This window comes from Aythya marila, assembly GCF_965140915.1.
Source record: "Aythya marila genome assembly, chromosome: 1".
Taxonomy (NCBI): domain Eukaryota; kingdom Metazoa; phylum Chordata; class Aves; order Anseriformes; family Anatidae; genus Aythya; species Aythya marila.
In genome coordinates, this window is record NC_139042.1 from 122,784,759 (window position 1) to 122,810,287 (window position 25,529).

Sequence of the window (25,529 nt, forward strand, 5' to 3'; positions counted from 1 at the left end):
TCTTCTGCTAGGTCTCACACCTCCTCTCTTTACTGGCTGACAGAACTGCACCAAGAGGAAATTGTGATCCTGACTTTGGAATGGATTTACTTTTAAGAACAATCTGTTAAAACTTTAAGGTGTGCTCTGTGTTCTCACACCACTTTTATACAACTTTTGCTTGTGTGCAACCTTGAGACTGTCCTTCAGGCTATTTGTACAGTCATGTGAGGTCTCTTTTTTCTTGACCTAAACGTGTATCTCTTTGTTGTGTAAAGAAAAAAGCTGTTAGTCACACATAATCATTACCTAATCTCTCATTTATTGATAACACACAAAAATCCCCAAATAGAATCAGACTTTTCCTCCTTTTAACAGCGTAGAGTGTAGTCCTTAACACTTACTGAAGAAATTCTCTGGGACTTTCTCATTTTTCATGTTTTTTCTGCTCCGTATTAAAGCAGCTTTCTCTGTTCCTCTTGCCTGCTCTTTTGTTGATTACCTTATTCCAGTTGAGGAAGTTGGAACCTCCCTCAGATCATTAGTAAGAACTGGTTTTCAGCTAGTTTTTCCGTGTTAATTTATCCTTTTGTTAGAACTGAAAAACAATGATCTTTCTTACCATTTCTTTAGGTTTGTCATTTCCAGTGTAACAACTTCCTAGACAGCAACTGCAAATTCATGTTTCTCCTTTATGACTGATATTTTCAGTACATTTGGTTTTAACAGAGATTCAGCTTTTCTCTGGTCCCTTTTGCTTTTTGCAAAGGTCACCAAGTAGTTTAAAGCAGTTGTGTGACAAGGCAGGTGGTGTCTCATATATGTGTTATCGTGTATAAACTAAAATTAGCATGTCCATGTATATATAATATGCTTCAGGTCTGTGTAATACTCAGAAGAATCAGATTAAATTTGAGGCTATCCAGCAGGCTTGCTCTGTCATGTTGCACATTGCATCTCTCATAAGGCATCTCTCAGTAGTTCCATCAAGTTCACAGTAACTCATGTCTTGTAGTATGGGGTAATTTTCTATAATTACTTCCATTACTTGCGTGAGCCTTACATGTTTAAATTAACGAGCAGAATAGCTGTTCCTGAGCCCTGGCTATTTAGTTTGCTATCCACAAACAGGAGAAAAGGGTGCTGCCCAGGTAGAGTGGAGTGGCTGTCACACAGTGTGATGACTGCTTCAAGGAGAAGCTGTGCTAAGACAGCATGCCCAGATGCAGTGTATTAGTAAATCCAGGACTTGCTCCTGGGATCCAGGACCAGTAGGGAGTATAACACAAATTCCCTTGACCCCATGGGGTATACTCAGATTCAGTTAAATCTCAGCTAGGATCGTGCGGTGCCAGTGGCAATGACATCTGCGGGAAGGGAGAGGAGGAGATGACAAATGCAGTTGTGGAAAGGGGTAGAAAAGAGAGAAGGGCTTTTTGTGCGGTGTTTTTTTCCTAGGCAACTTATTCTATCCCTTCTACAAAATAAGAGAGATTTAGGAGCTGTTGCACTGTTGCATCAAAAGCACTGCTTTTTAAGTACAGTTAGTATCTCCATTATCAACTGGTGCTCAATACCAACTAATATTCTGATGTGAGAAAAGCCCGTGACCCAATGACAAAAGCAGTGAGCCAGCAAACAAAAGAGTTTCAGTGTTGTTCTTCCTTACATGTTGAACAAAGCTGGTCTTCATAAAGTCTTTGTAAAGACTTTCTCTAGCTTTCTCTATCTGTTCTTTGGGGTGACTGGAAGACGTCTCTTATGGCAAAGGAGGATCAGGTGATTCAGGTCTCAAAAGGCTAGAAAATCATTGCAGTCATTTTGGTAAAGGGTGGTAGCGCGAGCATCCTCTTAATTTCCCTTACAAAGTACACTGTAGGAAATTACTATTGTTTTTTCCTCTCACTTTTCTTGTACACTTTTTTTTTTTTCATACTATGCAGTAAGGAACCTTTTCTTAAATAGTACATAACTATTCTTCAGAAATGTTTCATATCATTGAGCTTATACCATAAAAATATGCACATAGTTCTTTTGTAAATGCATACTGGATTTATCTGCTTGATTCTTAACCTCTCAGCAAAAAATGTTGTAGTCCTACTTCCCAGAATTATATTATTTTTTTCAATGTCTTTTTTTCGTTTTTTTTTTTTTTTTTTTAAATTAAGGTTTGCAGAGCTGTATTGCTCCTTGATGTATAGTTGAAAAATAATATCTAATCAGAATAACAGAGCTGTGTTAAAGTATAGAAGAGTGTGTCACTGATCACTAAACTCCCCCTTTCACTCATTGTTCTAGCATTCACTAACGTTTCACCGACTTCAGTACTTGAAGGATGTCCCTGCAGCTGATTTGTTCTTTACACAGGAACTGGCTTTGCTTATTCAGAAAGACAACTAAAGGGATTTAGGTGCCCAGAAGCTGTTGATTATTTGTTTAATTTTGGCCTGTGAAAGTAAACTGAGAAAAAGCAAACGTACTAAAAGAAACAGCAGAATTTCTCTTAAAATATAGCACAGTGAATAGGGGTTGAGATGAATTGTGTCCATTCTGCACAATGTTCAGGAAAAGGGACTCATAAATACTGTTGATGTTTCTATAGAATATGATTCTTTTTTACTCTGTTATGTTCCTCACCACTTCCTAGGATCCCCCTGGAGATAATTAGATATCATGCTGAAACTCCTTCACACAAACTGAATTTTGAAGAAAGGAAGCAGCTGGATGAGGATGTATCTTTTGCTGAGGTTGAACAGTCAGCCTGTGCCCTTGAACAAAGCCCCGATCTCAAAGGACATTCTGCTGAAATATATGAATAGTTCCAGTATATTTTGGAAAATTTCCTAAATATAACTTGAATGAATCATCCACATCAGTTTGATATCTGCTGTTAGCTCAGTTAATAGCTATGTATTAAGAAACATGATGGGAATCATGAACGTTGTGTCTCCTACAGAGCTGTTTCATTATAGATACTCAGTCTTAGTATAGACACTAATTGCTTTCTAAAATATAATTCTGAACAATTCTTTCCTGTTTTGTTCATCGAGACAGAACTGCTTTCACAAGTAAAGGATATGATTTGCACGTTAGAAGACTACGTATAACAGCACACTGTATGCTGTATTCAGTATAGAATCTGTTTTATCATCTGAACGTAGAAATAACTTTTCATTGTGTACAGTGGTGCTATCATGGCATGGTAACAAAGAAACTAATTTTTCTTGGTGTATTAAAATTCATCTTTTCCTTGGATACAGTAAAAATTGACAAGAATTATGATATGCTGAATATACTCGTATATAGAAACCTAAAGACTAATTCTGAGATATAAATAACCTGACATTTAAAATGGGGGTAGAAACTTCAAGCTCACCCTTACCTATAGTATTGAGCTTTCATTGTTTTGAATAGCTGACCAGCTGTTTACTTAACAAGTCTGGATTATCTGCTGACCAAAAATAAGTCAGTTATACACAACTGTATATCTTTTCATAAGCTGAAGGGAAAATTGCATTCAGTAATTCTTCACCTCATATTTGTGTACCTGATGTGAGGGGAAGTGTAGTATCGTACAAATGTGTTGTAGTCCATTGATCCCATCCAACCCACTCTAAAATCTGATCTAAGTCTTGCTCGGTGGATTGTTGTGGTCTAAAGACCTGTTTTCAGTGATGAAGAACAGACAAATGTAGGCAGCGTTTCAGGCAACTGTGTTTTGTTCCCTGCCTCATCAGATGGCAGCATGTGCTGTGCTGTTTGACCACGGCCTCTAGCAGGGGTCCAAGGACTCAGCCTCACATCTTTAGTTCTGTAGCAGACAAACATATTGTTCAGCAGGCAGTTTCTTTAGCAGTAAGATAAATCTATGTGGGATATAAAGAATAATTTAGAAACATTATGGTTAGTTTTATAACTGTCACAAATAGGGGCAGTTAAATACCTGTGTCATTGCAGCTTCTAGACAGGTAGGGAAGTTGTCCAGCTCAATCTTGCAGTAAATTACACTTGCAGTTCTTTATGAGAGCAAAAAGGAAAGAGAGTTTTCAAATTTATTTGGTATCTAATAGGAGACACAACATCAAGGATGACAGCGTTACCCACCTTATCTTGACTACCCATGCACAGAGGTCAATAAAATGCTGTGGGATTTGCAGCTCTAAGAATGTGTACCAGTTCTATATCCCTCAATTTATTTCAAAATATACCTTAAAGATGTGGTGAGTTATTCTTACATATATGTGCTGCATTGATAATACAAACAAAAAAGGTTACTCTCAGAAGATCTAACTTAACCCATTCTTAAATATCAGCACTAACATCTCTCCTCCATTCTGAATTTTGCGAGCTGGCACTTTACCTAGCACATTTTGCATTCACTTTCCAGATCACGTGAATGGTCACTGTACAAGTCCAACATCCCAGAGCTGCAGTGCAGGAAAACGACTTTCCAGCGCGGACGTCTCAAAAGCAAACCGCCGAGGGCCTGGGAGGCCCCCCTTTAGAAAGGCGCAGTCTGCAGCCTGCATGGAGATTTCCCTCCCAGTCACCACAGAAGGTGGGTGGCAATGACTATTTTGCTAGGTATCTGTGAATTTCTCACCAGGTGTGGAAGTGATTAAATTTAGCATGATCCTTGTCCTAGTCATTGCCCTGAACTGCTGTCTTCATCTGACTGTTTAGAATTAGAACAAACCCTGTGTGCTAGTGTTGTTACTAACCAGCCTGCTCCTGAGCTCTGTGCTGCCTAGGGATGTGGTATGCTGAACCTCACCAAACTCTTAGAGCTGTCCCCTCGCCTGTACGGATGGGGTGCTTTGTTCTGGAAAAGCAATTGTTCATAGTGGCTTATGTACAGTAATCGTGACAGCTAGTAGTACTAACGTTTCAAACTCTCATTGTCTCTACTTACCGAGTCTGAAAATGAATAGGATATTTTTAGAATGCAAGTTCAGGCTTTGTATGTATTTATTGATTTAATGGTAGTAAATATGGTATAAAATTCCACAATCCCTGGCCACTGACGACTGTAAAATTATAGTGCATAATCTAATCAATTTTTGTATTTATAATGAGCTTCTAGTTTTGCTGCTTGAAAAACAGTCTTCAGATCTTGATCTACCTGGGTGAAGAGACTTAATTAAACTTAGAGATACAAAGTGGACCACTTATGGCAATACGTTGTGCTTAAAATCTACAATCAGCCTATTTTAATCTCAGCAGTGCCAGCTATTTAACTGCAGATTAAAAGAAGGAACATTCAGCTGGTGTGTTTTCCTTCCATCTTGGTAGTGTTCCCACTCTGGTATTGGCATCCTTTACCCTTGTCTCCCAAGCTTCCAGCGCCCCCTCATTCCTGCAACAATGCATTGTCTATGCAGAAAATCTTCAGCCTAGCAAAAACTGAAAAGAATAGTATCAAAGTAAATGTTGTAAGACTGTAGCGTTGATTGTGTTAAATTTTAGTAATAGATACGCAATAATATTTAAACAACATAAGTATTTTTTACACTTAACTTTTTTTAAAGTCCAGTTTTTAATTTTAATGAAGATGCAGAATAATTTCTTAAGTGCCTAAGAGATAATAATCTCCTATGGCTATTGTTTAGGCTGTAGCTTGGCCTGAACATGATGCTGTAAGTGAAAGGCAATCAACAATACCATGATTCTACATATTTCTTGTAAGGAGCATTTGTATCCTAACATGTCCACCTGCAAAGGTGTCTGCACCACAGAAGTTCTTTATAACTGGAACCTGTTCTCCCTTGTTTTTATTATTATAAATAGAGATAGAGCAAGGGGAATTATTTCACTCAGTGTGTCTTTTTTTTTTTTTTTAATGTAAGTTATTGCAAACCTTTGTTACTAGTCGCAAATTGCTAGAATGATTTTATTTTCTTTATGACAATATAAAATATTAAATTCCTCTTTGACCTTTCTTCTGACTGCTGTGGGGGTCACAAAACAAAAATAGGGTCTACATGTGTGAGACCCACTAAGAAAATACCCTAATTCATCATGGAGGGGTTCTAAGATACTGTTCTTGATAGAATGGAGGTGCTATCCAAAAGACTGTTGCAGTGTCCTCTGTCATCTCCTTGCATTTGATTTAAGGATACTGTTGACCTACATTGATCCACAGGGTAATAGAGCAAAGTATGGTCAGATGCTCTCTGAAATATGGTTGTGTTCACTAAATGTGTTAGCCTCTTCTAGCTATGTCATTAAGTCTCTGGCAGAAATCATCTCCCATTGCCAGAGGCTATCACACCAGAACAAGACACTGGTGAAAGATGGATCATTTGTGCTGTCCCTTTCTGCTTCAGTACAGAAACACTTAGCAGCTTTCTACATTGGGTTTACTTTATCCAAATGCCTTTGCACTAAAGCAAACGAGAAATGCCCCCATGATCTATTTTTCTGCCTTTATTAGATGAGCATTAATCTTCTGCAGAGTAACAGGGACAAATACTTGGGAATAGTAACATTTTACCTGAAACTGCTGTTTCTTCAGTGATCATTCAGCCATTGCCTTAGTTTGTATGTAACACTAGACTGTTTTCACATATCTATATATTATCTCAATTAAATTCTTGTAATCATAGCAAAATTACACTTTGTAACAATACCAAAGAAACTGCTAGGCCAAGTTGTACCTCGTTAGCACAGGTATTTTATATCTTCCCATGCATGGCAAACATAGCGCTGCTTACTGGCATCTGTAGTATAGAACTGGCCTTTAGGAGGATGTTACAGTATCATGGATTCTTCAAAGATGAAGTTGTAAACTGAACAGCAAAAATGTTAAATCACATTGTAGGCATCATGTAACATATGGTGAAGTGTAATCCTCAAACAATTAGTTATAAGGAGTAATGTGGTTTGCATAGTAAACCTATAAATTTCAGTTTTAATGTGGATTAATTAATGTCTTGTGTGTAAAAATGGTACTAAAGTAGATTTACAAAGCTCTGAGCTGTTTATAAATTCCCATACACAAGGGCAGTTTTCATCTGTGTAATCACCATTTTTCCTCTATGTGATGATGATGATCATAACTCTTTCATCTTCCTCTCTTTATGCACCATACCAATATGGTAAGTACCACTGCATATGATAGTTCATAGTGGAAGATTCATCACTACCACAACAGTTTCAATTGCTTCGTGTTTCTCTGCATTCTATGTAGTACCAAACTCTTCTGCAATACATGTATGCAGATACTGCTGTAATATCGACACTACTTGTATCCGAACTGGCTACAGTACTACACAATGCTTTTATGCTTCTTTTCCTTTTCTTTCCCATCCTCCCAGAGTAAGTAGGGTCACTGGCAGGCAGAAGAGGGAACCTACAAACCCCAAAGGTCCCACTGACCCTTGTGTAGAAAACATTTAGTAATACAGTAATACTTTGATAGCACAATGAGGCTTTCTGTGTATCCATATCATGAAAGATTCAGTTTCTACAGCTCATCACTAATTATAATACCTATACATTTGATACTAAAGTATATCTCTTTCTAGAGAGAGTCATCTAACTTCCTTTCAGGGACATGGAGAACATTAACGTGACTTGAAAAAAAGTCCTTTTCAAATGCATCACCTGTGTCATGGAAATGATATTACAACTCTCAGTAAGGTCAATGAAATGACTGTGTTATAGTTCTTCCTGCTGCAAGAAAGAGTCAGACAGATCCTTTAGAATAATTTGTACTGAGATGTAATATTAGAGATTGTGGCTTGGGGTGGTCCTTTAGTGAGTGGGTTTGTATGCACAAACATACGTGTCCCCTGTCATCAGGTTTATAAACTAAAACATTTTTCTGATAATTTGCATTCTCTCATGAAAAAGAAACCATCTGTCCAACTTGTATGAACATTTTGTAGATACCTGTGGTATTATTCTTTTGACTTCTAGCTCTACTAACTGATCTGTCTTGAACGATTGACATTCAGCCATTCTTCATGCATCTTTGATTTCTAGCCATATTGTTTTGGCAGGAGGTTGAATTTATTTCTGAGTTGTTGTTGTTGTTGTTGTTTTTTTATTGAATAGTATGGTAGAAAGTGATATGATCCTTGAAAATTCTTAGGTTGGAGCTAAGGAAAAGGGCAAGGGAGAAGGAAGATGAGAAGTTAAAAGACTTGAGAAAGAATATGCTGAGAATAAAAATTCTCTGCGAATTGTGGAACTGTGTTTGATCAAAAGCTTCTGGCTGGGCTGTTCCAAAGTAAAATAAAACAATTCTCTCTGTGTGAAGAATTTATTGGCTACTTAGGAGTATATGCTGCAATAAATAATGGATTTATTCACAAGAAGTTGCGTTTTATATTTTCCTTTGGCGAAGCAAGATACATATTTTATGTCCTTGCCAGAAGGGTAGTATTTCAGGTTAGCATTTGGTAGGATTTTATTCTTCAACCTGATAAGAATTTTGATTAGAGATTGCTATCTCAGAAGTACTAAGCACTTTCTATACATAAAGAGAAAATCCTTTGTGTGGGGGTAGATAATTCTTGCCTTTTCTTAAGCTGAGCGCCTGTCTCTGAAGCAGCACTGATGACACTTGGAGATTTATTTTAATAGTTCTTCCAGTTCCTACTCTTAAAACCACTTCTTAATTGATTAGATTAAAAAGATAATACATTTTGGTGACTAATCATAAGATATCTGTTAGAATAATATATCATTATTCTCACATTGGTTTTCAAAACCAACTTATTTAAATCTGATCTTTTGGTACAATAGGAACTATATTTCCAGCGTTTCCATGGAGTGCATTTTCAATCAGCCTTCACGCACTAAACTTTTCTGATTTCATTTCTGTTAGATGTCTTGGTCTGTTCCAGCTCTGGACTCCAACTAGCACCCTGTTTTACTTGCAAGTGTCTTCACAGAAACATTGAAAGAGGAATTATATTAACCTTTTGCTTAGCTTCTATGGGGAAAATATGTACTCCTCCATGGCTTGCCTTCTGTCCTGTGGCACAAATGCAAATCAGTCCATCTCAGTCCAAGAGCTAGTACCACATAGTTGTTAAAGCTCCGTTTCCTTCTAGAAGTGCAGAGATCATAGCCTGACCACAAATTTCAGTGTAGGTGAAGAGGCCCAAAACATCTGTTCTTTTTCTGCATAGAAAAATAAAATCTGTTTTTCTATCTGGCTTTTATTGAAATTTTAGTTGAAAGAAAACATTGATGTTAAAGAATAAAAATAATTTTTTTGTGGGAGGGAACTCAGTGTGGTTATACTTGTATAGCTGGCTGGATATGTGGATGTGTGCACAGATAAATATGCTGTCATGCAGTCTTCATTACTGGAATAAATTCCAGCTAACTCTGGTTTCAGATTTGAAATTTCACTGTTTCTGCTTTTTTTCAAACATCCTGCTTTTTTAAGCAGTTTGCATTCTCCAAAAGGTTTTCTCTGCAATTACTTGCTAGTTGCCATCAATTGCTGGCAGACTCTGACTTCTCTTTCCTTCTCATTGCTGTATTCACACAGAAATGGAAACATTCTGTATTTATCTGTCCATGTGTGGTTGTATCATATGTCTTAGGAAGGAAGTAGAGACAGAGTGTTTTCCGTTTGAAATTTAGTATTTTGAAAACTATTTTCTCCCACCATCAATGATAGAAAACTGTCTTTCTGGGTTTGATTTATTTTCTTTTCCCCATTACATAGTCTTTAACTAGACCAGTTTCACCACCTTAGACTGGAAAGACCATTTAGATCTTTGTGCTACAAACTTAACTCTGATCAAGAAATCCTTACAAGGGTTTGATGTGCATTGTAATTTTCTATGAATGCTAAGAGCAAAGTCTTTGAATTTGCTGTAGATTTCTTTAAAATAATTCAGTTTCAGTATTTACCTCATCTTTTGGATTAATTCTTTTGATTATATAAAGTTAAAATTTGATATAGAATACTTGAGTTGAAAGAGCAGAGAGCTGGCAAAACAAACCATTGAAGAATATTTAGCTATTATCTCTAATAACCTTATCAAAAATTCTGTGGCAAGTACAATGCAATTTCCATTTTAATGGATCCAGTATACTTTTATACTTGTAGATTTTCTTTAGAATCTGCATACTTCTATAAAATTGTTGTAAATTTTTCTCTTGTCAATTATGGCTATACTGTTATGCTGTCTTTAGAAGTGCTCTATGCATTGGATTTTTTGAACTGGATGAGTAAATGGGACCATTTGGTTTCCTTAACAAGTTTGGGATGGGGAGTGATGAGAAGAGGAAAGTTTCTGTTTTTATCATTAACCCCTTTTTTCTTGGTTTGGTTGGTTCTGAAGCCCACATGTGGATGTGAGCTAATTTCTTTCCAGGAAAGAGAGAAACATAGTTGCTTGATCTAGAAAAGTGTTGAAGCAGCACAAAGTGGTTCAAATACATGGCAGGGAACTGCATAGGGAAAGGGAACATACTGCTGTTCATGCCTGCTGAGAGGACAGGATGTAATGGACATAAACTGCTAAGGCAGAGCCACAGTTTCATGGGGACAGTCAGCAATTAATTTCCATGACAAGGATAGTTAACTGCAGAAATGGATTTTCTGAGGAGGCTACTGCATCTCTGGCAGGTTTTCAGAACAGCTCATGCTCCCCACCACATATCCTTTGTCATGCTTCACCATATTACAGAGTGGATGACTTCTGGAAAACTTCTTTGCCCAGGCAGCCAGGAGAAATGACACTTACGTGGTCCTCTGGGCATGTTACAGCTGCCACGGGACCACTCTTCACGAGGCCCCTAAGGGACATGTTTTTTTCACAGATAAGCTTTCACAGCAGATGGAAAAGCCCTTGACTTGAGATTTTTTTTCATTATTTCTCTGTGAGGGGATCATGGTGTTGGTTCTGCTTGTGAATCATTTCAATCCTCTTAGCATTTGAAGTTACTTTACATAGCTGGTAACAATAGGAATTGTATAATAGGAAATAGCTTAGAGATACTGTGGTAAGCCACAGTCTCCACTACTTGCTCAGTTTGTCACCACCATATTGCTTAGGGTCACTCCCAGCTAAGCATCATAGCTGTTAGGCTGAAGTAAAGCTTTCCTAACATGGCTGGGTTACAAGTGGCATAGCTTCCAGGGAAGACATGAAGAATGTCTTCGTTTCTCAATGTCTCAATGTTCTCATTATACCTAGTGACCACAGATACAGAAGGCGTGGATGCTGTCAGTCCTCTCAGGCTGGTTTGTGCCTCCAACTTTCTGCTGAGTGCTATGATCACTAGACTGCAAAAAGCCAGTGGAGCTGTCGTCATTTAGACTGACTCATAATCTTTATCAGATCCAAACACTACTTTCCCTCAGAGGTTTCAGTGGAGTGTAAAACCTGATTACAACAGAGCTTTCCCTACGTCCCTGTAGTGAGGAATGGAAGTCTAGAGACTGGGGTACCTCGTGAGTATCTAATGGCCAGGAGTGGCTGGGGAAGAAAGAGAAAAGAGCCTTGTCTGCATACATCTGTGATGCTGGTGCCTAAATTTCAACTCAATTGGGCTAGATTGAGTTTGCATTTGTTTTTTTCCTGGGAGCACATTTTCTTTGAGGTTCTTGTAGGACGTTGGGTCCACTTGCTTCCTCACAGGAATCTGCAAATTTTCCCTATTTTTAAAACTAACTAAAAGAAAGCTCTGTTCTTCTTCTGTTCACTGAATGGCTTGTCAGTTTTAATTTAAATGATGATTTGATTCCAAGTTAATCTGATTTCACACTATACACTAGACATGTTGAATTTGGAGGGCAGGTGCACTGCATGCTCAACTTTACTTTTTTTTTTTTTTTTTTTGCTTGCTAGCAATCACCTCAGATCAACATAAACTGTTTTTCTATATCGGAAATAATTTTTGAAAGTTTGGGAAGTGGAGCATACCATTAGACAGTTACTGGTACTTCTCTGGCAAAACAGAATGGGTGTGGGGCTGAACGAGGGAAGACCATATGAATACTCTGAGACTGTTCAAGTTACATTACAATAGTATTCTAAAGGCTTTTCTTTTTTTTTAAGCAAAGTCTATCTGACTACATTTCAGTTGCACAAGCAGAAAATCTACCAGAGAGAAAAAAAAAAGAATGATTTCACTTGCTTTGTTATAACTATTTTGACTCATTTATTGAATGGACCCAAGGCTTTTCTTCTATTGCACTTTTTGTCTCCTCATGATTCTTGTGTACTTCTGCATATGAAAGCTATAGAACATATTGTTCTTTCCCAAACCACCAATGGTACCAAGAGACGCTTCTGCAGAATAGCTATTTTAGGTAGGGGTTTAGATTATGGAGAACTGTGATATCTTTGATTAAGAAACATATGTCCTAATTTATAATCTAAATCCAAACTGAGCTCTTAGTGTTTGGAATATGAAGACAGTTTGCTTGTGTAAGTAAAGGGAAGTAATTCATGCAATCAAATATGGAAGCTTGATAGACACTATTTACGTTAAAGATCTCTAGCATTTTTATCTTTCTATAAAAATGCTTATTTCTACATCATTTTCAAATTGAAAAACTGTTTTGCTCTAACAGTTCCCTCCTGTTTTTAAAACATGCTGAACTAAAACCTAAGCCTGAACTTTTCCATATTCTGGAAATATCAAAATAAAGATCCAAGTCTGGTGACTTGAATCTGGTTTCTCTTTCAGGCCTTTATTTGCCATCATGTGCATACATTGTCTTGTATCAGTATAATTCTGTGAACTCATCCAAGTTACACTGCTATTACTATAGCAACTTCAGGACAGTACTTTTTCAGCAGAACTTTTTCAAGAGAGGGTTAAGTGTCCCACAGGTGTGGGCTGTGTGTAAGCAGATGCTGTCACCCTGGTCTGAATGCATTCCAAGCAATATATTCACGTGCTTTTCGACATAGTTTTAGGGCAACTTATTTGAGCTGATACAGTGGAAAATAATTCACAGCAAGTCTAGATTGTTGCATTGTTTGTGCCTAAGACAACTTCTGCTGCTTTCTAGTGAATTGCTTTGATGTGGAATGCAGCTTTAGAGTGATGCTATTAGAACGTGTTTGAAGATGTTCTTAGCCAAGTAACCGTGCAGTGTTCTTAAATGTGTGAAAACCCTGCAGTGTTACTTCCTGCCCCTTTCTCCTCTGTGTTGCTGAAGCATTGCCGTCAGTAATACGGTTCAGTCTCTGTCTGTATGATGTGTACTGTGTGCAAATTCATGTTTGAAGTGTAATTCCTTTACTGTACGTTTACATCGGCATTCAGAGCTTTGCATGCTTTCCTGATTCAATAATTTTAAAAGTGACAGATTTCTCTAAAGATATTAAGGTGATGATCCTTAAACTGTCAAATGTTTTAATATTTTCATTAACTTCTGGTAAGTCTGATGTTTGGAACTGAAACTTTAGAAATCTCCAGGTGAGGAGAATATAAACCTTTTAATTTTATTTCCATAATATATTGATTTCCATATCAAAAAGGTTTATCTTTATATATGTTCTTTAAGCAGGTCAGTTATTCAGTATGTTAAAACCAGGAAAGAACCTATAATATTTAGGCATCTTAGGCGTTTGACAGTTTAATTGCAAAACTCTCCAGTAATTAAAGGAAATGTTTAGGGTGAAAATACTGATCTTTCTCACTGGTAGTTTAAGTTCATTCTTCATAACAAGTCATACTTTTGCTTTCATGATTCCTAACTCCAAAAAGAAATTGGCTTTATTCATCTGTTAGTCCTTACTCCATTATTTTAGAATAATGGCAATGACAATTTCTTGGAAGAGATGATATGTGAGGATGTGTTCCCCTTACAAAGCATTTGCTGCAGCTGAGAATACAAAAGTCAGAACATTCCCCTGAAGAACACACATCAGTGGTATAAATATTTTCATTAGTATCTCCTCTCCTTTTTCGTTTAATTCCATGGGAAAGTAAGGAAATTCCAGTATTATTTCCACTAAACAAAAGGGAGAAGAAAAGATCTCTACAAGTGCTCTGTGAATGTGGCAGTTGAAATATATGGAATCATTTACTCAAATTGTCTTTTAAATTCTCAGAAACCCTAAATTAAATCTTCTCCTAGACACCATTGCACTGCAGCAGGACCACTCTGTCGTGCAAGGAAAGAGCTAGGACAATAACTGCTCAGGGCTGCTTTCATATAAATGTCATGATGACGGTTGGCTCAATTGTTCTTGTCCTTTTGCAATGCATGCGATTTTGTGGCAGTAGGTTACATTTCCAGACGGGCAATGCTTCAGCAATTACATGGAATCAGTACATTCTCACACGACGAGCGTCACTATACTGCTCACACATGGATGAACAAAGGTAAGACTCAAAAACACTGGCTTCGTTTTTATCCTAGCATGTGAGTTGAAGTGTTCTTCTGTGTTTCTGTCAGTGAGGTGGGTAGCAAATTAGAGGTTTTGTAATTGTTTTTAAATCGGAAGCCTTCTACTTGTACGCTGTTGCTCATAGCTTGAATTTAACAATCAGTCCAATGTCATGAAGGAAATTGGTTCCTGAGTGTCCATCTGCATCTCACCAACTCATACCATGCATAGAGCAGGGTTGAATGAAAACATTTTGAGGAAAGCAGGACTACTGTAAGGCAAGTAGTGGTATTTCTGAAGTATGAACCTAACCCACAGTATGCAGCTCTTTGAAATTCACTCACTGCAGATAATGATGCTTTTGCTCAGAACTGCTTAGATTCTGGTCTAACAACTTGAATAGCAGCATATCCCAAGTCATAGTCACTCGTTGGCTCTCAGGGGACACTGGATCCCTCTGATAGTGCACTCTGCTTCCGGCAGCAGGAACACTCCTGTTTGGAGAAGAAAAAAAAAAAAAAAAAAAAAAAGAGCCAATAAATGGAAATCTACAATGGGAAGACAAGTAAAAATGACATGCTGGCCTAAGAGAGAGACAGCTGAGTGGGAACAGGGGGATCACTGGAGTTGGGATATATGCCTCTCCAAGCAAAAGAAATACTGGATGTTTCAAAGCAAGAGGCAATTTAGAGACAGGAGCACATTTATGAGAAAGTGCCAAGGATCTTCTGGAGAGGAGAAGGAGGGAAAGAATACTGGGGAACAGAAAAGTATCTTCTTTTTGCGTATGAAAGGTCTATCGCCTTACTGAAGCAGGGAGACCACATAAGCTTTGTTTAACCTCGGTTAAAGGGAGTACTTGAAAGTGGTACTGGTGCTGGTTCAGAGTCACACAGAAAGGTGTTGTAGCTGACATTGTTGGGACACCTGTTTTGCTGTGTAATAGAAGGAAAATAGAAGAGGAAATCCATAACATGATGGTTGGGTTAACGATTAGTATAGACTGGCAGTGTTTGTACAGGAGAAATTTTAGCAGGTGGAACATCATTTTAAAACATAGAAACTAGACTAGGTAAGTTTTTACAGTTTCACAAAGAAAGTGCTGTTATATTTCTTGAGGATATAACGGAGCAGTTTTGAAATAAAGAATTTAGGGTATATTCTCTTTGAGAAAGAGAGTCTCATGGGAATAGCACTAAACTAAGTTTTATCCCAAATTCTAGGGAGAAGAGAGATTTCTGCCTTGTTTTAGAGCTAAAGTCACATAGTGATTGCAGCCTTTCATGGGTTTTGTTTTGCTGTTCAGATATGTTTAATGAAATCAAATTTTGAAATGTGTCATGCTGGTCTTTTGTGTTTCAGTTTGAGTAGTGTATTTAATATAAAATAGCACAGTATGTTCCCAAAAGTGTCCTAAAGATTATATCTGTTAATGTCAGTTCTGCTAAAATGTCTTAGTTAACTGTACTGCACAGGAGTGAGGAACACTTCTTGTTAATTTAGAGAGGGAGAAAGCTTGATGACACATGCAAATGGCACATCATATATTTTAAGGTCCGTGCATGTCGCCTACGCTAACTAAGCAGATGCATTTGTCCTTTCAACATCATTCTCAGTATGAGCACCACCATACTTGAATTTTATGGCTGTGATATTAATATAGATTTTAAAGAGAAGAAGAATTACATAATAAGATATTTTAAAAGTAAGGTACACTTTGAATTAAAAAAAAAAAAAAAAAAAAAAAAAGATTTTTGGATCAATCTGTGCCTTGAAATTACTGAAATTACTGCCCTCTCCTGCTTTGCCCGGCAGTTGTCACTTTGCTTAAGAAGGAGCTGGGCCAACCAGTCCAGTGCAGAAGTACAAAGTGCTTGGGGTTATGGGAGACGCTAATTCTCAAGGTATTAGAAGCTGTATTTGCACACGAATAAAAAATCCCAGTTTTATGCAGATATATTTAGCAGTGCTGAGCCAGAACTAGAGTAACAACAGTGCCTACTTGAAGAAGGTGAAACAGGGTGAGGAGAAGGCAGTGCTTAGAAATTCAAGTAGACAGAAATTTCTCTTCCATTAGAGTGGGACTGAAGTGCCAGGAAATGTTATCCTGCAAAGCTCCTGTTTGAAAAGCTACAGATACCCCCCAAGAACAGCAGCTGTGCCAAATGTGAATGAGCAGCATGTGAATCTGCCCCCATCCCTGCGTGCCAACACAGGCATGTAAGGAGGCATATATAGTAATGCCTGCTCTGGTTCCAGTAATGTTTTGCTGTGGTTCTCTCCAGTCTTTCCCAGGTAGCTGCTGTGAAGAGGATAATGTCAGCAGTTTACACGGCGTGATCTGGGTAGGGGAATATATTGCTGCAACATGTTGTCCAAGGAAGATTCACCTGCCAAACTGCTGCTTCTGATGGAGAGCAAGAAGCATACATACAATATGAGGTTTAGCCTAGTTTTCAATTGGAGTACTTGAGAAAGTTATTTTCTATTCCTCTTCTCAGTCATTTCTACTGGCTCTGAAGAGATAGCTCTCTATTCTGAGGTACGAGACAGATAATTTCATACCAAACACGAATCTGCTTCATAATGATAGGTTCAGAAGTAAGCCTTTTATTTCCAGTCCAATACCTTCAAATATTTCTCCGTCTCCAGAGCCTCCTACTTCCTCTAGTTGTTTATGTTGCAGAAGAGAATGTGAGGTTTCCAGTGATCGAGACTAGTCTTGACTCCAGGTTGGTAGACAGCAGCACTGGCACTAATCATTTTGCAAACACTATGCTAGCAGCCAGCCCTGCTCTCCTTTTCCCTCTGGCTCCTCTAGTCTTCAGTGACTTTTTAGCCTCAGTGTCCTTTATAGCCTCCAACGTGTTGTCACTGACACATCCCGCTAGTGCCAGCAGCTCCCTTGCACGGTTTTGTTCTCCCTTCTTGGCACAAGGCAAAGCAAAGCAGGGATCCCCGAGCCCGACAGCGGTCAGACCATGTTCACTGTTCCCTCAAAATCCCCGTGCCTGTGTATTTGCAGTGAGGTCAACGCAGCTCTGTCTGCAGCTGGCTCTCACTGTTGCCTGCTAAAGCTCAAGCAAGAAGACGAACCCATCAGTGCCAGCTCACTATGCAGTTGTTGTCTAGGGCACAGAGCACGTTTCTCATTTCAGCGCCCGGGAAGCCAGAGCTGAATGGTGCCCTGAGACATCTCAGATGCTGGGATCACTTTAGCAATGGGTGTATTTCTCCCAGAGAGCACTTATTCATAGCTTGACAATACACAGCGGCTGTGAACTGAGTGCTAGTACTTCCTAGCGATGGAAACAGCAGCAGAGCAAAGGACACGTGTTCTGAAGTTGGTAACGGCTCCTCCCTTCGTGTCCTGCAGCGACGAGATACATGGATTAATTTTAAATGCATTGGTAACATATGGGTCTAAAATTATTTCATGCTATTTAGAACAAGTCCTTTGAGCTAAGGCTGTTGTAAACTCTAATTAGTCTATGCTAATCTCCATAATAAGCAGCTATTTCTAATGCAGATCTAACTGATGAGGTCTGACAGCGTTTTCCACGCAGTTATACACTGGCAGGAAGCTGATATGGCGTTAGTATCAGACTGTTTGCCCAGGTTATGAAAATGCTGTTTTCTGTACTCTGCAGGGAGTTTGTATTTGCTGCAGGCTTGTGCTTGCTCTCGGATTGCCAGCTTATGCCTGTTCGATTTTATTTATTTGTGCAGAAAACCGGGAAAACTCCTTCAGCCGCTCCCGAAGCTCCAGCGTGTCGAGCATCGACAGGGACTCAAAGGAGGCAATTACAGCTTTGTACTTCATGGAGTCCTTTGCCCGAAAGAATGACTCTGCTGTCTCCCCATGCCTCTGGGTTGGAACGGGCCTTGGTATGGTCTTAATCCTCTCCCTTAACCTGCCTGCCAGTGACGACCTACGGCACTCAGAGCCGGTCATGGTGTCACCAAGTGGTAAGAGTGCCACTCTTTTCCTGTTTCTTTTCCATTTTGGTACGAGGAGAGGAAAAACTGCATGGTTTTGTACAGTCTTTTTGGCAGAAAAATCTCAAGAAATGTATCAAGCAGTGGTCACGCGCTACATTGAGGGTGCACAGGTAAAAAGATACCCTTGTGAGAGACCACAGCTTCACAAGCCAAGGCACTTTGGTTGTGTTACTCCTGAAGACTACCCTACATCTTGGGCAAAGTCATGTGTAATCTTTGTGAGGACAGGGAAATTAGCAGGGCTTCTTCATACTGGGAAATTGCAGTCCTGTATACAGCTCTGATACAATCCTATCTGGGATGCTGTGAACAGTTTGACTGTCTTTCCTGTCAGAAGGCTGCAGAGAAGCAGAAGGGAGTTCAGTAAAGGAAACACAAATGTTGGCAGGTTGATGTACCAGGAGAGATCCTTGGCTTAGTGAGTGACAGATGGCAGAGCAGAGAGGACAGAGCAGTAAGAGAGGTCAGGTCTGAGGAGAGGCAGTATGTGCTTACCGCCTCCATGGCAAAGTAATGACAAAAAACAGAGGATACACAGGAACAGAGGTAAGCCCCCACCACAGTTGGTTTAGAAAAATAACACTGGATGGACACCAGACTAAGGAGAGCAGTTTTAGTGGAAGGGTAATAAATAATCCTACTGGCTTAACACAGAGATGAAAACCAGCCTATTTTTACAGTGTTTGGTAGCATGTATTATATAGATTATTTGATATAGGCTGCCTGAGACCTTTTTGGTACTGACAGCCTATTTGTTCACCTTCCTGTGTGGTCAGGAAGAACCAAGCGAGGACGACTTGTCAACTTAGCTAGATTAATGTGTTTGCTGTATTTACAAAAGCAAAACTAGGTGTCAGCTGTGCCTTGTGTACACCATACTGACAACCAGTTTAATTGTGGTGCCTGTGCCAGTGAGAGACGCTTATATTTTGCAGGCACAGTTCTGACACTGAAAGGAGCGGTACTGACCTTCGCGTGCTTGGACAGCATGGGGACGTTGACACATCCACCGTATGAAGTATGGAGGGACCCCCACAGTGCTGATGATGGTGAAAAAACAAGAAAAAGGAAACTTGTCATGCATTCCCCTTCCTCCTCCCAGGATATGGGTGATCATCAATTTGCAGTCATTTGTTCAGAAAAACAAGCCAAAGTCTTCTCATTGCCTTCCCAAACATGTCTTTATGTCCACAACATCACCGAAACGTCCTTTTTATTGCGAGCAGATGTGGTCACCCTCTGTAACAGCGTCTGTCTGGCGTGCTTTTGTGCCAATGGGCACATCATGACACTGAGGTACTTATCTAACTAATCTTGTGGCAAAACTAAACAAAGAGGTGGCACAGCAATGTCACGTTCCACTTGCATTTGCTGTAGGGTGTGCTTACAACATGTCTGATGCTCTGCATTAACTCCTGGTGGGCGTATTTAGTGCACATTTTATATACAATTAATTACTCCACCGGGAGCCCTGCCTAGCCTGCTGCCATCCCCGTTCCTTGGCCTGTCTCCACATGGGGAGATAAGGCAGCTGCACAGCAAAATGAACTCTTTTATTTCATAGTAACTCCCCCATGATGACAACTAATGGCTGATGACTTATAACTAGCATGAAACATTGATAATTTTGCTCAGTTATGGTAAGTCAGCAATAGAGCAGTGTAGAAAAGCTCAGCCATAGAAATGGTACCGTTTGTTTATCCAGTGTGAAGGGGAGAGCCCCACTCTTGCAATTTCAGATTTTTCCACTTGGAGAACCCAGTTTTTCTTCCTTGTCACTGCCACCATTGAGCTGACTGCAGCATGACTGTAATTGTGCCCCTGCCCCACACCACCCCTTCCCTGCCCAGGCCCTTTAAATTGAATCAGGATGTACAGCTAATGAGGTGAAGCAGGAGAAGCTGGAGCGCAGGTAAGGGGATGCTGGAGCCTTTGCCCCCTGCAAACAGGGCCTTGCCGTGCCATTTCCCACCTCATAACTGGGGGCAGACACTGCCCCACCACATGGCACAAGCCATACTGTGTCACATGAGTGTCCCAAATCCAGACAGCAGCAGGAGCTAACTGTTGAGGCAAGGCAGCTGGATCTTCTCCCTGCAGGGAAGCAAAGTATGAAGGGAAGGCACTGTGTTGAGGGCAGAATTTTTCAGCTTAGAGCTGCACTTCAACTAATCCAGTTATGAAAAGCATAAACTTACACATTGGTTTAAAATGCAGCCATACAGCAGATGTACCACGTGTGGCAATTTGTCTAACCTAAGTATCTGCTTCTCTTCAGCTTGCCCAGCCTTCGCCCACTGCTGGACATCAACTATTTGCCTGTAACAGACATGAGGATAGCGCGGACCTTTTGTTTCACTAACGAAGGGCAGGCTTTGTACCTCAGCTCTCCCACTGAGATCCAGCGCCTAACATACAGCCAGGAGATGTGCGACAACCTGCAGGTATGGCCCAAAACCTCACTTCACTGCCTAGCTTTGTCTTTGTGTGGGAGGGCCAGTGGCCTGAACAGCGAGCACCTGTAAATTGCCATTTTTACTGCTAGAGTTCTCAAAATAACATGATTTCTATGATTTCTAATCAAAAGATTTTTTTTTCAAATGGTTAAATAACCAATACTGGCATTTCCAAAGATGATACTTTGTTGTCAAATCACCAGCATACCTGTTGGTGAGGGGAAAAAAGAAAGGAACATATTTTTTTATTTTTTAGTATCTCAAGTGACATCAAAGACAGGTGTGTTCCTTTGTGCTTGCCCCTGCTGACTGATGCCAGAGAAGCAGATCAGAGAGAGGTCAGCAGCTCTGTTGCTGTTCGGACTCTTTTGTGGCAGTCACCTTGCTCCTGTGCCCTAATGGCTGGCCCGTGTCTCCAGCCTGCCCTCGTGTAATTGCAATCTCTGCTGGCTCTGTACAGAGCCAGATTTGTGCCCAAATGGGACTCTTCACAGCCTGCTTCTCTCAAAGTCCTACCAGACGAAAGACCAACTGTTAAAAATGACTGAAGGGAAAGAAGGGGAAGTTAGAAATTCATAGCAGCCACAGCAGTTGGTACCAGCATGTGTCCAACCACATAGCAACTGTGTCAGTGAAAATATGCGTTCCTTCCCATATTTTATATATTTTTTTTATTTTAACCCAAAAAATATCTTAATACCTGCAGCTTTCAGTAGATGGGTGGGAATATGAGACAAACTGGTGTTGATAGTATCAAAAAACACAGTCTGTTTTAATATATTTTTAATTATTTACTGTTGTTTTCACTCCACTAATTGGCACTCCCCTTCTTCTGTATGAGGAAAGCAACTCCCATTGTACATTAAAACACAGTAACTACAGAAATGGTCTAATTAAAATAATTTATTTTGAGCAAAGGTCTTTACAATGTTAGGTTTGGGTTTTTTATAATGAAAATGCATATTAAAATGTCATTTACTGAAGAGGAGGAATTGTAAGAGGTTATAGGGAGAAACATGAGTAATAAAAGAAAAAAAAAAAAGAGGGTGAATAAGTTCTAGGTTATATAATTAACAGTGAACTAGGATAGAAATATAAAAGAAATGGTCCTGCCAGTGCTCATTATGCCCTAGGGAATAACATGTGCTGAGCTGCTCAAATCACATCCCAGCACTGTCTGTCTCAAGTCTGAAGGAGCACTGTGAGGACTGAGCATTGCATACCAGCTTTGCACAATGGAAAAGAGAGAGTTTTTGCAGGGAAACAATTTTAAAATTATTGAAAGGTTTGCTCAATGTATCTTAGACGGTGAACCTATAGCAAGACGCTGTTGCAAGCCAGATTTTTATTAACCTTAATAGCGTCGTGCAACAACAAAATGGAAACAGCCCTTGCTACTCTGTACAGATGAGCTACCACTGCTTGTATCTTGGCTTTTATGCAACAGGGACAGTAAAAGGCATGCACAGCCATTAGCCGTGTACAAAAGGCAGATGACCCAGCATCACCTGCTACCTCGGAAAACAAGCCAGGCGGTATGAGAGAGGCCACTTAGGCTCAAAGGGCTACAGTACTTTTTCTCCCTAGAGCAGGTGACTCTGCAGAGGAGCAGTGAGTGAGTCACAGCTCTGTCCGAAGCACTCAGCTTCCCAGGGGCCTTTTGTGCAGCACAACAGCTGTGTCTGCCTGTTGAGGCAGAGATGAGCAAACATGGAGCTGAGCAACAGGGCAGTGACTGCTCTCATCACACAGCATTGCTGGTTTTAAACACTAACGGGACCACATGCTTTCTTTACCAGCTTAATTCTGGGGAGCCCACCTTCCTAGTACTGCTGCAAATAAAGCTAAGCCTGAGATTTGTTTGGCCCTAATTTAGTTCAACTGCTCCAAAATCTCTGTCACCGTGACAGTGCTGCCAGACACGCTTATTTAGCATTACCGATGGCACTGCCAAAATGCACAATAACAATGAATAGGAAAGAAAGAGGGGAGCATGGAAGGCAATGGGCTTTTATTTAAAAACAAACAAACAAACAAACGAAAAAGAAACCTCTGAACTGCTATTGAGCACTGAAATCAGGTATGCTGTAAAGAGAAAACAGAGTGAATGCCCTGCTTGCCTGGATAATCACTAAAGCAAAACACATAATTCACAGCAAATTGATTATTCAATTACAGTGTTGCCTCTGCTGTTTCTAAGCAAAATGTGATCTTACCACTGATGTTTTCACAGACTTGACTATATCCAATGCATGTGGATTTTAAACTAATGCAAATGAAGCAAAGACCCAGACCTGCTTTCATGTCAGTAATTTTTCACGTGGACTTTTGCCTGACTTACTTTCTAGGACATGCTTGGGGATTTGTTTACTCCTGTGGAAACACCAGAAGCTCAAAACAGAGGCTTTCTCAAAGGACTTTTTGGAGGAAGTGGACAAGCTTTTGACAGAGAGGAACTTTGTAAGTGACTGGTTTTTTTTCCTTCCAGAAACCGGTACATGGGATCTCTTGCTCTTATCATCTAGGAACGGAGTGGTACATAAGATTTATATGATTGGTGGTTAAAAACAAAAAGAAAAGAAAAAAGGGCAGGGTTCTTGGTTACCTTATCTGTGATTACTTCACCTCAACAGCTTCCTTTAAGCAGTGGAGGGGTGGGGGTGCACAGCTGCACTGTAACAGGCAGGTGCAGAGAGCGGAGTCCTCCACGTGGCATCTGCACACCAGGTGTCATTGCTGCAAGGCTGCAGCTCAGGGACCAGAAGCACCAACAGCACTACAGCCAGTGACTCATTCCCTGTTTCTATTTCTCCTTTGCAGTTGGTGAGGCCACAGCAGGAAAAGCCTCTCGCAGTCTTGCCCAGCACATACCTGGATCAGGAGGAATTGAAGGTGTGAGAGGAGCTGCAGGAGGAGTTATTGGGGACCTGACTCGTGCACGCATTGCCCTTGATGAGCGAGGACAGAAACTGGGAGAGCTGGATGAAAGGACTGCGAGCATGATGGCCAGTGCAGAAGCATTTTCCAAACATGCACATGAGGTAAGAGCCCTGGCACCATACACACAGAACTAGGAACCACAAACTCTACAACTATTCCTTTGCTTCACTTCAGGAAATTCAAATACTGTGCTCCCCATTCACCTGGTCACATTGTTTTAGGTGTGCTCACATTAACTTAAATGCTATTTTTTCTGTTCTTTCCCCCGCACAATGGAATACCCAAAATAAACTTCATTGCACATCTCTTCCTTTCATGTTTTCATAAAATGAACATCCATTGTTAGCCTCTGAATTTAGAATGTGGTACTTCTCGTCTCACACCTTTTCCACTATATCATCATGACTTGTCTTTTTTTTTAAGCTGCTTACTGCAGCAGATCTGTGCAGTAGGGCAGAAAACAAATAGGTGTGTACATAGGAACACTGACAGATCTTACTGGCGAGAAGAGGAGAAAACCTCTAGTACAGCACTGTGATACAGTTATTTAGGATAATACTGTGCTTAGAGGTGGAAATAGAAGGTTCTTCCAGCCCATGTTGTTAAAGCTGGGAATCAACTAAATTGATTTTTTTCTAAGATAAAAAGTATTAAAGACTACTTCTCCAAAATGTATGTTTTTCAGTTAACTGTACAGCTGGTTTAGCATGCATTACATCTCTGGATAAAATTTTTATGTTTTTATTGACTTTTGTTAAGTGTGAGGCAAAAATACATGGAAGGAACTTGCCCTGAATGCAAAACAGAGTTTATATATTCAGCGCATATATACTGTGCTCCATAGATGAGCTTCTTTCTAAAGGTGTTAAAAGCACTGGCACTTCCCAGTCTTCTGCAAAAGGAAAGTGGTAAAGGAGTTAAAGTTCCTCAGGAAAAATCTTTTCATGAACAAGAATAGCAGGTAAGCAATTATATATATGGATATATTTTTAAGAATTTAACAATTACTATATAAAATATTTAAAACAAAATCTCACTGGAATTAAGATCTGATGATTATAAAAGGGAACAGTAATGCACTACTTCACTACTTTTGAAGTTTGTGATGCTTCTCATGCAGGACAGTGTTTTATATCCCTTTGTTTGTTTGCCATTTCTGTAGGTGATGCTGAAATACAAGGACAAAAAATGGTACCAGTTTTAAATTTTCAAAGAATCTGCTTGTGGCTATATTAAGAACACTGTTCAGGGAAGCAATGTTCATTCCCAAATCTACCAGTCACGGGTCAGAAGCAATTTTTCTCCTAGAAGATGTTTTCCTCTTACAATATTGGATTCATCACAGTGAGATTCAAGGAGAAATGTTTTAGGCCATGAGATGGAAGCTAGAGTCATGTGGGTCTTACTCCAACACCTGGCTGATGCAGTAGCCAATTTTTTCCAAAAGGAACTCAACCATCACTGTGGCATGTATTTTTCAGAAGCTGTAGGTATGAACTGTGGGGAGTGTGTCTGGTTAAAAATATTCTGTACAAACTCGAATGTTAATGCACTTATAAAACTTTGCATGACTAATTGACATCTTAAAAAAAAAAAAAAGAAAAGAAAAAAGAAAGCATGTTGTGACCGAAGAAAAATGGGATTAATTTCTATTGAGAAAAAAATACTTAAATGGCAAAAATCTTTATTTTTTAAAAATGAGACTACAAAATGTCAGTACATTTCAAGCATGTTTGCTACTGTTCTCAACATAAAAATGCGTTGAGCTGTGTTTTCTTATATGCTATTTATTTCCCTTGAAAAACCTTGCTCGAAATCAGTACTGTTTAAC

The 25,529-nt window shown here is 39.6% G+C and overlaps 1 protein-coding gene across 2 annotated transcripts in view; it reads left to right on the forward strand.

Annotated features, from left to right (window-relative positions):
- Nucleotides 1–25,324, forward strand: part of STXBP5L (syntaxin binding protein 5L) — a 192,654-nt gene extending 167,330 nt beyond the window's left edge. For both annotated transcript variants that reach the window (XM_082764227.1, XM_082764228.1), the window contains 7 exons: nt 4,367–4,537; nt 18,030–18,275; nt 19,244–19,598; nt 20,581–20,746; nt 23,107–23,218; nt 23,579–23,799; nt 24,861–25,324. In XM_082764227.1, the coding sequence (XP_082620353.1) occupies nt 4,367–4,537; nt 18,030–18,275; nt 19,244–19,598; nt 20,581–20,746; nt 23,107–23,218; nt 23,579–23,799; nt 24,861–24,902 (1,313 nt within the window). In that variant the 3' untranslated portion in view covers nt 24,903–25,324. The remainder of the gene's footprint in view (nt 1–4,366; nt 4,538–18,029; nt 18,276–19,243; nt 19,599–20,580; nt 20,747–23,106; nt 23,219–23,578; nt 23,800–24,860) is intronic.
- The last annotated feature ends 205 nt before the right edge of the window (nt 25,325–25,529 follow it).